Source organism: Podarcis liolepis (genome assembly GCF_965112155.1).
Source record: "Podarcis liolepis genome assembly, chromosome: 12".
Lineage (NCBI taxonomy): Eukaryota > Metazoa > Chordata > Lepidosauria > Squamata > Lacertidae > Podarcis > Podarcis liolepis.
This window is the reverse complement of record NC_139563.1, coordinates 33,498,110-33,510,783: the sequence shown is the minus strand read 5'-3', so window position 1 is coordinate 33,510,783 and position 12,674 is coordinate 33,498,110. Positions and strand designations below refer to the sequence as shown.

The 12,674-nt window shown below is 44.0% G+C and overlaps 1 protein-coding gene across 5 annotated transcripts in view; it reads right to left on the bottom strand.

The window, feature by feature from the left end:
* Positions 1–12,674, bottom strand: part of HDAC9 (histone deacetylase 9) — a 428,850-nt gene that overhangs the window by 221,502 nt on the left and 194,674 nt on the right. For 4 of the 5 annotated variants that reach the window (XM_083467863.1, XM_083467859.1, XM_083467860.1 and 1 more), the window contains 2 exons: positions 2,339–2,580; positions 447–594 (listed from right to left, as the gene is read on the bottom strand). In XM_083467863.1, the coding sequence (XP_083323989.1) occupies positions 447–594; positions 2,339–2,580 (390 nt within the window). The remainder of the gene's footprint in view (positions 1–446; positions 595–2,338; positions 2,581–12,674) is intronic. The other variant, XM_083467862.1, reaches the window with a different exon arrangement.

The following is a 12,674-nucleotide window of genomic DNA, read 5'->3' as shown; positions in this document are numbered from 1 at the left end:
AGGGATGTTTTTGGATTTTAATGGAACACACAATGCGGGCAGTTCCAAACTGTTGCTCTTTTTGGGTGGCATTCAATCAAATTGTGGCAAATTTAGGTTGTACATTTATAATTGTTTGAGAGGTCCTGCACAGCAAACCCACAAGAGATTAGACTTTTAGAATTAAGAAACACGATGGAAGAATGCACTGGGAAGTATTGAATAACACTTGCCTCCCCACAAATTGGAACGAATGCTCATTAAATAGCCTGCATTGTCTAATCTCCCTGCAAACAAATCAGGATAAACGCTCAATAAACAATCACTTGGAAGTGCCCTGGACCTGAATGGAATTATATTGCCAGACCATATTTTTATATATGTAGTCATTTACTGGAGGGGCAGTGGTGGTGGAGGAGGCAGTAGTGAGCAAGCCAATCAAAGTTAGATAGCTGAACAGATCTTACTTTCGCGGCTTCTTTCTTTGCTTCTGATTGGAGGAAGCTGCTCCCTGTGGTGCCTTTCCAGTTCCTGTTCTTGCCTTTGTTGCTCCAGTTTCTGCTCTTTCTCAATGAGTTCTTGCTGTTGCTTGATGGCTAAGAGTTCCTGTTGTAACTTGCAAAGAAGACATAGTCATAAGAAAGTATAGTCTTAAGGCTGGAGGTGGTCATGCCCAGCCTCCACCCCGCTTGCAGTCCGTGGTCCTACAGCAAACAAAATCATCTGTGCATTAGTCCCTTTGAAAGCTACAGGAATTACTTTCTCCAGGACTAACTTGTCCCATTGATTTCAAGTGAATTCATAGTTGGATTGTATCTGTGCTGACTCAGAAGCACTCAGCCAATTTCACCAGGACTTATTCCCAAGTAAATCACGAATATACTTGATGGCAGTATATATCATTGTTAAGCGAGCACTCATAAATGTGGTGGTGGTTCCTGATTGCCAGGGTGGAAGGTGGTGGTGGTGAGCAGATTGTTTATTCTTGCTGTACCAACTCTCAGGCTGGTGCAGTAGAGGGTCTTCATTGGGCCCCTTAATAGGAAATGGTCTGATGTTGAATCCTGTGGATCTGCCATCAGTCCTGCTCTGCAGCACACCCACCATATCCCATGTCAGGGCCATATGACAGCTACCATTAATGGGAGATACTGCCAGCAGTAGTGCATGCCCCACCATGCCTTCAGTGGGTTCAGCAGGAGCTTCCACAGCTGCAGAACCCACCAAACTGCAGTGGGGTCATCTCTGCTGAATCTTAACATCTGCCAGCTGCACAGATTATGGGACATTATTGCTGCACCCCTTTAGCTGGATCAGGGCCAAAAGAAAAGTAATTTCCTTCTTTGCCTTCAGATTTCTTTTGCTCTTCCAGTCTAGTGTTCTGATTTTTCTCTTTTCAAGAAAAGTGCCATAAAATGTGACACAGCTCTATAATTATTGTTATCTTAGTGTTTTAATCTCCATATAACCAGATTTTTTTCTTTTGTATGCACATTTTTTGTGCTATTTTTGCACATTTGCCATTGTGACCAAAGGCTCTGGTTGCTCTTCTCACACACCAGGCAAAGAGCAATTATTTCATGCCCAACTAATCACAGCTCTGAAGCACCGTGAGCTACAGATGGAGGCTATAAGCATGAGAGGCAAAAGCCCATCTTGGACTTTCTTGCATTGCTTAAGCAAAAGCCCTTATTAAATTTTTCATTCTCTTCAGCAGAGCTAACTTAAAAAGGTCACATTAACCGTTTCCATTTTAACAGGCACAGAGTCAGTCCAAAACTAACAAGCATTTTACAAAGAGACTCACCAAACCTAACACAACTAGGGGCTAAACACAACTGGATGCCTTTGGTGACGCTTCTGAAGATCTCACCTTTATTTTTGGAGTTGTACCTTTTACAAATCTGGCTGAATTTCTGGATGCAGATAGCACAGTGCAAAATACAGCCATGTGGCTTAAAGAAGGTCTTCTGTGCATACCTGTCTGAATCAATCTGTGACTCCATACATAAGCAAAGAGAAGGAAACAACGCACTTCTAAAGCAGATTGATACAGCTCTCAATGTGTTCACTAATTGGCTGGAAAGTTTTCAGAACGTTCCAATTTGGAATACTATGCCTTTCTGCAAAATACATGAATTTCAGGTGGCTCCCTCTGTTGTGCACCCCTGCAAACATTTTTATAAACACATTTGGAGGAATATCCACATGCTAACAAATGTGTACATTCACCGCATGCGCCGCTCATATAGCTGAAGCTTCATTCTGCTGTATGGCATCCCAAGAGACAGTGCCCTGAAGTCTTTGAACACTTAGCTTGCTATGGTGCAATCTGGGAAGAGAAGAAACATGTTGCTACCTTTATGTGTTCCTGGATCTGAGCTTGGTGCTGTCGCGTCAGGTTCTCGTGCTGCTTCTGAAATTCTGCTATAAGGAGCTGTTTCTGAATTTGCTGCTGCTGCTGGATCAGGAGCAGTTCCTGCTGTAGCTGCTTTTCACGTATCATTGGGTCCACCATGGGAACCATCATCCTGAGATCTGTCCGCAGGTCTAATGGTGTGATAGGTTCTAATCCCACAGGAACTTCTGACTTCACATCCACTGGTATACAAGGGGGGTGGGGAACAGAAAGGGTAAGGGGGAGGGAGGGGAAAAATCAGATAGGAGTTTTATAAAATCATGATATTTGCCATTCACCAGCTATTGTCAGTCATACAGCCTGTTGAATGTCACCTTTTGGCAGCAATAGTAACAGGACGTCAGCATTTATTTCCATGGCTTGGAGAGGGCAAGGGATGACTCACTGAGGATTTGTGAGCATCCTTTGTGAGCACTAACAAGGCATGCTCTCAAATCACCAATGGTTTTCAGAAGAATATAGGTTGCTATTTAATATAGGAAGCTAATTATACCAAGCTGACCTTTAGTCCACCTGCCTCAATATTGTCCATTCTGACAGTGATTCTGCAGAGTTTAAGCAGGGGTCTTTCTCTGCCATGCCTGGTGATGAGAGGGATAGCATGAACCTTCTGCATGCACTGGACTACTGAGCCACAGATCCTTCCTGTGATGGTTGCTGCCAGGCGAACAGACAAGTGCTCAGCCACCCCAAGCGGTGACACATGCAGAGATGCAACAGGAATGATCTCCTACTCCATTTCTGAATGTGGAATGACTGAATGATTAATGATAACAATTGCAGAGATAGGGAAGAATTACCAGTGCCAGCCAGAGACTGGCTGGAAGAAGGTAAGGCCAGAAAAGTAAATCATACAGAATAAATCGATAATAATAATAATTTTATTATTTGTCCCAGCCCATCTGATTGGGTTGCCCCAGCCACCCTGGGTGGCTACAGGAGACATCCTTCTCGGTGGGTGGAGACCTCTGTGGGCTCCTGGGTGCCTTGCATTACTTCGCAGCTCAGTGCTTTGCTCATGCTTTACACAAAAAACATCCCAGCTTCAAGCCCTGGGAGGGCTGAAACTGTTCCTATCAGTGTTGACAAGACTCATCAGTGGCCTGAGTCTAGATAAGGCAGCTTGCTATGTTGATACGAGGTGTTCTCTCTGTTTGGGATTGCTGCTGTAATACTCCTTGGCACCTCTGGAGGCAATAATGAGAAGAGAAATGAGGAAACATTTACAAGGCATAAACCCATGCTTGTCAAGATTCATTCATTTCTGGATTTCAGAATTTGGTGCTGTATTTCCAGTGGCAGAGAAGGGATTTCTTGTCAGAATGAGAATTTCAGCATGGCTTCCAAGACTAAATGAAGTTGAAATATTCGCCTTTCATTTCCTCCCACCCAGCTTTTGGCATTCCTGCCGAACTTCTTCCTGCAGGTTTTCCTACAGTCCAGAGTATGCCCACAAAATTGAAAGAAGGAGGAAACAGGAAATTTAAGACTCTTTGTCAGTATCACCTTTTGTTTCTAGAAGGCAATGGGAACCATGGCTTTGGGAAGCGGGGTATTTGGTGATGGGGTATGTGTGGATGCTCCCATCTTTAGGTGTGGTTGACAGCAGGGTCCTCTCATAGGGTTATGGTGTGGGAACTGGGAGCTCTGACAACCATTATAAAACCAGTGGGAAAGCCAATATGTGGGGTATTTTGAGGTAGCCCTTAAGAGTCCCCTAAAATGCCATTTAATCTAACAGCACCAGAGTCACAGAACATAACAAATGTCCATTGCTTTACAGACTGCAGTTCTGGAATCCCCCAAAGTTTTTGACACTTTCTCCTGGCAGCTGTAAAACATATGAATTCATATCACATATCCACTCTTTAGAATTTTATGCATTGTTTTCACAGAGATGAACTCTTCTCTTGTGAACAGAATAAGGCCCATGGTACACAGCAGATCCAGTAGAGGGCAGGAGCAGCCAACTATACCAGACAGTGTTTTAAAAAAACAAAACTATGAGTTAGTCTCTTTGCCCAGATACGTATATCAGAATTATGTGCATGTGGGCACTGGAAGAATATCCTATCCCTTAAAATCAACATCCCCTTTCTTTGTTTCACTCGCTTTTCTTTCACTGCCACAGTTCAACACAAGGAAAACGGAGCACTATATAAACATAATATTAGTGCTCTGGCTCTTCAAAAAGAAACGTGCAGCATAAATGCAAGGCTCTTTTTTAAAATAAAAATGCTTGCATACATATTTTTAGCCCCTTAAACCACTTGGGAATGTTCTAGCCTAAGGGAAGAACATATGGATGATAGAAGATGCTGAGTCTCTCTTACATTTTTCTATCAACAAACAATTATCAAACATAGTTATCGGTTTTCTCTCTTTTTCAACTTTCAGAAACAGCTATCGTGAAGCTCAAGGTATAGCTTATGTACCGAGCATTTTTAAACCTGCCAGGATATTGCCCAACTCCTGGCTTTTGTTCTGAGGCAAAATTGCAAAGAAGGAGAAAAGAAATCACCCTTAAGTTACAAAAACTACCCTTGATTATAAATAATTGTCCCAGACCAAGAGAAAAGCGGACAGCGAGATCCCAGCCCTTTCATCCAATTTATTCTGCAGCAACCCACATTCCATTTGTCTAGACTAAATATAGCAGCGTTTATACAAGAAATCAATAGTGCTTGGAGAGCAAGCGGAGCAAAGGCATGAATATTTCATCAAACTCACAGAGAAATGGCAATCAGCAAACTGACAGCTCAGTGGAGGCTGACTCCTCAGGCCCTCCAGATAAGTCTTTGTTATTTGGCAGTGGCTCATCCCCTTCAAGCCAGTGCCTTATCACAGGCGCTTGTCTATTTTTAGCATTAATTGCATTGTAGGTGACAAAGACTTATCATGTTTAAAGTGGAGAGATGGATTTTCTTCTATCCATTGTGCCACATAATAAGCCTCACTGGGGACAATAAAAGATGCCAGAGCCGAGCAAAAACCCTGCTCCCCAGGACTGCCTGCAGTCTGCGCAGGTTGAAACGTTCCCAATATTGACAACAGGGGAAAAAATATTCAAGCCCAAAATAGAACACAGACAAACACCTGTGAGCATGGGGAACAAATCCTGCCACAAAGGCAGGCCACATATTTTCATGGAGCTACAATGGATCTTCTTAAAAACAAAACAAAATTGTCACGTGACGACTGCAAAGTGTAGTACATTTATTTGGCCTTGTTCCTTCTTTTTCTATGTTTTATAGGCTTGTTTCTAACACCACAAGTCCCAAACAGCCAACCCCCTTGGTGTCTACATAATTAGGAACATAGGAAACTGCCTTATATGGAGTCAGATGATTGGCCCATCTAGCTCAGTATTGTCTCCAGTGATTGGCAGCTGCTCTCCAGGGTTTCGGACAGGGATCTCTCCCGGCTCTACTTGGAGATGATGGGAATTGAACATGCAAGGAAGATGCTCTACCACTGACCTATGGTGATAAGCAAGTGCCCATATTTTGGGCAGAAAATCCATTACAGGATGGATAAAGAAAACACCAGAAAGGTGAGCTGGCTATACACAGAAATATAATACAGGGCAGCTTTGTGTCTGGAGAGGTCAGGAATGAGATCCTCGCTTTTACCACCATCTCTGGGGCACATTAAGTCAAGAGGTGCCTGCAGAATGTTAGAAAGGGTTGACTTCAATTGCCCTCTGCTGCTTCAGAGGTCTACGGATGTATCCTTCTGTGTAGATTTGTCAGTGTAGGACACATACATATGGTTCCCTCTATAATATAACTATATGCTGTGTAAAGAAATACAAGTGGTACCTCAGGTTAAGAACTTAATTCATTCTGGAGATCTGTTCTTAACCTGAAACTGTTCTTAACCTGAAGCACCACTTTAGCTAATTAGCTAATTATCCTCCTGATAATTTTGACTGTCCCTTACTTGTCCACCTCTACCATACCTTGTTTACCATACCTCTACCTTGTCCACCTCTACCATATTCTTTTTGAGGGGTGGCAACCAGAACTGGACATAATGTTCCAAGCGCAGTCACACCATAGATTTGCATAGCAGTTTCATTTCTAGTACTTTTCCTAACAATCCCAGATGTGGAATGTTTGGGTTAATAAATAAGGGAACAATACTGGGTGTTTGCCAGGGGTGCTAACTTGCATAAAATATTGGGTGTGTAAAGATAAGGCCTGCCTCGCACAATCAATCACATGACACAGTGCACACACACCATTTGAATGGCAATGCCCATCAACTTTAGGAGGGCCCAGATCCCTCAAATATTTTGGGGGGGGGGGGCTGAAGACCTCTCAGCCCGTAGGAGTTGGCTCCTATGCTGTTTCCACAGGAGAGTTGGCTGATTCTTCACTTTTTTCTGTAGCCCCTTGTTGCTCTAGAAAAGGGCCCCTGAACCCTGTGGGGGGGGGGGCTTTGAGGGAGCTGTGAGGAGATGCCACCAGGTGGAGGGCAGGACTAAAAGCACATCTCCATGGACACCACATTGGTCCCTGTCCACTATTATTATTACTATTATGCTTTCTTTCAAATGCATGCATGCCAAAAAATGAAAATTAAAACAGTTACCAGAGTTTTGATATCCAAAGCTCTCCCCCTCCTCCTTCCAATAGCCTGAAAGGGAAGCACAGACAACCCAACACTAGTAAACCATCGCTGAGACGCATTGAAACTGTAGCTGTTGAAGTTAAAGGGAGCTAGCGGGCAAGCTGCTTGAAAACTAATGGCTTTATTTCACTGATTCTCCAAAATCCGTCTTGCTCTTTGGAAATATGCAAACAAACCCAAGCATAACCATGAACGGCCCCCTAATTCCAAACATGTGACAAGTTCCTAATTGTTGCATTACGGAGTTCCATCGCTTAGCGAGCACTTAGGAAGGGAGGCTGTATCTGTCTGCTGTCTTAGAGGTTCAAGCCAGCCTCTTGCTATTTGCCAGCAGGGGACCTGGGGGGCCTGATGAAAGAAATTAAGGAACTCATGACAAACCGCAAAAATATGTCAACAGGAGAATACCTGAAATATATCTCAGCTTCTCAGTATATATATATATTTCAGCAGAGCCTTTAAAGCTTCCCTGCATGCAGCTTCCTGCCAAGTAATCAAGCAACCCTCATTTTTCAAAAAAAGGCTTCTTTTTTTTCCTTACAAGGAATCTGAGCATCTTTCATACAGCCAACTTCTGCTAAGGGTGAGATAAAAATAGTCCAGAAATAAATGTGGGTTTTAACCTTTGAATTTACTCGAGTGCTTTAAAGACGAGATTGCCATGATTATGCCAGCGAGCTGGCAAGCAATATCATGTATGCTAAGATGCCTCCGGGTGGGGATATATATATATATATATATATATATATATATATATATATATATATATCTCAAGCCATCTTAGTGCCACATCCTGAGTTGCTTGGTGATGCCAGTACAACACCACATGCTATGGCAATGCACTGCCAAAGCAGTCCCTGTTCCCAAGCCTACACAATTATTTGCTGGCAACGCAGTTAAGAAGATTCAGTAATGACGTCTCTGTATGGTCTTGCGAATACATTTCCCAGGTAGTGGTCCTCCTTGTAAGGTAGAGAAGTGGCCAAGTTTGCCTCCCATCCACGATGCACATAACAAAAAAGGTTCCATATGGAGGCCTCTGCTCACGGAGGCCAGATTAGTAAAGTTCTTCCTTCTCTGAGTCACATTGATTCAGCTTATGTGCACGTGAGCATCTTGAAGCGCCCGCTTTTCCACATGTCATTATATACACAGCAGATGAGACGTTGCACCCCTCCATGTAGAAGCAGATAGGTTTTCCCTGTGTTGAAATACTGCTAGTTTGCCAAAAGCAAATTAAAATAATTTACTGTAAGCATTAAAAAAAAAATCCTAACAAGAAAACTTCTGAATGCACAAGATAAAGTACGGGCAAATTTCTGCTTTTAGGGAAGGGCTGTGGTTCTTCCTTGCACCCAGAAGGCTCCATGTTCAGTCCCCAGAATCTCCAGGCAGGGCTGGGGGAAGGCTGCTGTCTTAAACCCTGGAGAGCTGATGGCAGTCCATGTAAACAATACTGAGATAGAGGGACCAACGCCCTAACTCTGCACAAGGCAGCTTCCTGTGTTCCTAATGTTATGCTGCTCTTCTATATTCACAGTAAAACGTCCTTTTGAAAGAACCATGCATCACTAGCTGCAACCTTGTTTAAAAATATAGAATAATGTACACCACAAGTATGCTAGAGATTTTTCTAATCCCCTGAGAAGCTACTCCCCCAAGGGTGGGGAGTACTCTGGAGCAGGTGCCGAGGGGACACACCTGGAAGGGGAAAGAAGCAACTCCCTTAGGGATGTGCTTTTCACTCCTCCATTGTGGAGGGTGCAGCAACTTATGAGGTCCAGCACCAAGGCCCTTCCTGCGGTTCCCTCACTGCGGGAAGCAAAGTTACAGGGAACCAGGCAGAGGGTCTTCTCAGTAGTGGTGCCCACCTTGTGGAATGCCCTCCCATCAGATGTCAAATAAATAAACAACCATCTGACGTTTAGAAGACATCTGAAGGCAGCCCTGTTCAGGGAAGTTGTTAATGACTGATGTTTTAATGTACCGTATTTTTCACCCTATAGGACGCACTTTTTCCCCTCCAAAAATGAAGGGGAAATGTGTGTGCGTCCTATGGGGCGAATGCAGGCTTTCGCTGAAGCCTGGAGAGCGAGAGGGGTCGGTGCGCACAGACCCCTCTCGCTCTCCAGGCTTCAGGAAGCTATCCGCAAGTCTTGCAAGCCCGGCGGGATGTCCCGCGGGCTCGCAAGGCTTGCGGGCAGAAGCCTGCACCCAAAAGCTGGGGACAGTGGGGAGGCGCAGCGCCGCCACCCCGTTATTCCCCGACCTGATCTGGAGGCTGGCGGGGGGGGGGAGAAGCAAGCTTGCTTCTCCCCCCCCCCGCCAGCCCCACAAGCTCGGGGGATAGGGGGATGGTGGAGCGCCGCCACCCCGCTATTCCCCGACCTGATCTGGAGACAGGCGGGGGAGAGAAGCAGTGCGCTGCCCCACAGAGGCTAGGGAGGCTGTCCCTGAAGGCAGAAGAGGGAGACGGAGCGCTCCGTCTCCCTCTTCTAGCTTGGGGATGGCTGCGCAAACCTGGGGAGGGGGGGGAATAAAAAAATTTCCCTTGATTTCCCCCCAAAAAAACTGGGTGCGTCCTATGGGCAGGTGCGTTCTATAGGGCGAAAAATGCGGTACTTTTAATCTTTTGTTGGAAGCTGCCCAGAGTGGCTGGGGAAACCCAGCCAGATGGGCGGGGTATAAATAATAAGTTGTTATTATTATTATCTTTTCATAGGGGGGTTATTTCAGAAGCACATTCAATCTTGTGCCTACTTTTAAAAAAGGCAACCTGTAGGGACTTTTCCATCACAAAAAAATCAGGTAATGTAGCAAATTGTACATAGGAAGTGGCATATGAACCATACATTTCAAGCATGCACACGAACACCCCTGATAATCCTGGGAACTCTAGATTACCACTCACAAGGCTACAATTCCCAGCACGCTTCAGAAACCACAGTTCCCAGGCTTCTTTGGGGAGCGTGCACAACCTCAGTCAGAACATAGGCCAATCTAGCTCCCTTTTGCTTACACTGACTAGCAGCTGCTCTCCAGGAGTTCAGACAGGAGTATTGCCATTCCCTACATGAAAATGCCAGGAACTAGACCTAGGACTTCCCGGATGCAAACTGTGCGCTCTGCACTTCTTGCAATGCGGCCATGCTAGTTTAATGCAGTCTGTTCTGTTTACAACTAAGCCCGTATGTACTGATGATGAAAACCGCCATGATGAGAATCAATCCTCAGGGGGGGTCACTTGGGGTTGAAGTATGAAGCAATTAACAGTTTGAATAGCTCTGAAAAGCTTTCAGCTCCTTAAGTACATCACAACTATCATCTGCTGCAACCATCATTTGTTTTAGAGCAGTTCAAATGACATTAATAGGGGATACTCAGAGTGAATGAGTTGCGAAGTATAGCTGAGCCAAAGTTCCCACCCACCACATTTTACAAATCTATTTGCAATTTGCCAAAGTCCACAGATTTTCAACCACGTACCCACAGAGAACAGATTTGTTATTTTCTTTGTCAGTTTGATTCCAGGAAGCATGTCACATAGCCACATCATTGCAAGCCAAGCATGGCATGCCATTTTGTTTACAGAACCCATCACGAACACCAGTGTGGTGCCTCGGCAGCAGGAAGGAGGAGTGCAGCTGAAAGAAGCTACCCAGCATTCATTCACAGTTATGAGAGTGCCGTAGTTCAGTGCAAGAACATTTGCTTTGCACGCATAAAATCCCCAGTTCAATCCCAGGCATCTCCAGGTATAGCTGGGAACATCCTCTGTCGGAAACCCTGGAGACTGCTATCAGTGTGGACAATACACCACTAGATAGACCAATGATCTGGTTTGGTATAAGGCAACTTCCTAAGTTTCAGTTCATTCCTGATTCTAAGAGCTCCCTATATTTTTTTCACTTTTGCTTCACAAGGAGATGCTTTGGTAGTGCAAGCTATGGATTTAGCTACTGCCTGTGAAATACTGGACTGCTGCCAGATCAAGTAAGGAACCTCTTCCTGATCCATGGTGGGCTTGGGGATGTGTGTGTCTGCAAGTACAATCCAGATTGCTTTCAAGTAGCAATTGACAGATCAGTCTACAGTGGTACCTCGGGTTACGAACTTAATTCGTTCCGGAGGTCCATTCTTATCCTGAAACTGTTCTTAACCTGCAGCACCACTTTAGCTAATGGGGCCTCCAGCTGTTGCTGCACCGCCGGAGCACGATTTCTGTTCTCATCCTGAAGCAAAGTTCTTAACCGGAGGTAATATTTCTGGGTTAGTGGAGTCTGTAACCTGAAGCGTCTGTAACCTGAAGCGTCTGTAACCCAAGGTACCACTGTACTTCCAATCTCTGTCATTTGTGCATGTGTTATGTGAATTAAGGCTTTGGGGAATGATCAGAGGGCAGGCATACACACACACACACACACACACACACACACACACGAAGAGCCTGCTGGATCAAGCCAATGGCCTATCTTGTCCAGCATCCTTTTCTCACAGTGACCAACCCGATGTCCATGGGAAGCCTGACATGGACACAACAGCAGTACTCTGTCCATCTGTGATGTCCAGCAACTGGCATTCAGAGGAGATGGAAGATTGTCATCATGGTTAGTAGCCATTGATAGCCTTGCCCTTCGTGATTTATCTTCGTATATTTTAATCAAATGACAAATTAAACAGATCCCCCACTAGATGAAGAACTTTGGAATAAACATAATTCTGAATGTGTGACAACCTTCCAAAAGGTCATTTAACTGACTAATCGGAAGCACAGACTGCTGATTTTATTATGCACAGCATTTTTGGACCCATCTGAGAAATAGAAAACATCACAAAGAAAAGGGCCTTGTATCAGTGGAAAAGAAATTAATTCCCATAATTTGTTTCTTACTTCGCAGCAAAACTAATGTTCTATTTTGGATATATTTCAATGAATTGTTCCATAATTATTACACATAAATGATTACACAGTATACATAATTATACATAAAAACAACTCAACCAACAATAATTACCAGATTACAATAATTATACGAAGGATTTGAATAATTTAAAATGCCATTTGTGATAATTTCTTGGAAATGTATATTCCAACATTCAACAAATGTTCACCCTGTGTCCATAGTATGTATTGGTGAAAACAGCATACAAAACTGCATTATATAAAGTGGGAATATATGCAAAAACATCCTGCCTGTCTTTCCTACCCTTTGAAGTTTGAACTTCTCTGGGATCTGAAAAACAGTCCTTCAGCAAAGAAATGTGTACAAAAATTCATATGCAGTGGTCAAGTGTGCATATAAATAGATAAATCGGTGAAAGTAACATACAAAATGCATCGTATGAGGCAAACTGCTTTGCAATAATATGCTTGTAGAAGGAGAAATTGTGGTGTTTAAGATTGGAAAAGTGAGAAACTGAATCCAAAATGGACATATCCACCCATTCCTAGCAGGGACTTCCATATCAGATGGCTCCTCATGATCACTGGCAGTGTGAAGATCTCCTGTAGTGTCCAGCTCCTCTTTCTCATTTGAGGAGACGTTCAGTTTGAGGTGTCTGAGCAAGGCTGAACCACATCTCACGGATGACCGCAGAGTTCATATATTTATTAAACACATGCGTTGCTGTTCAGTTGAAA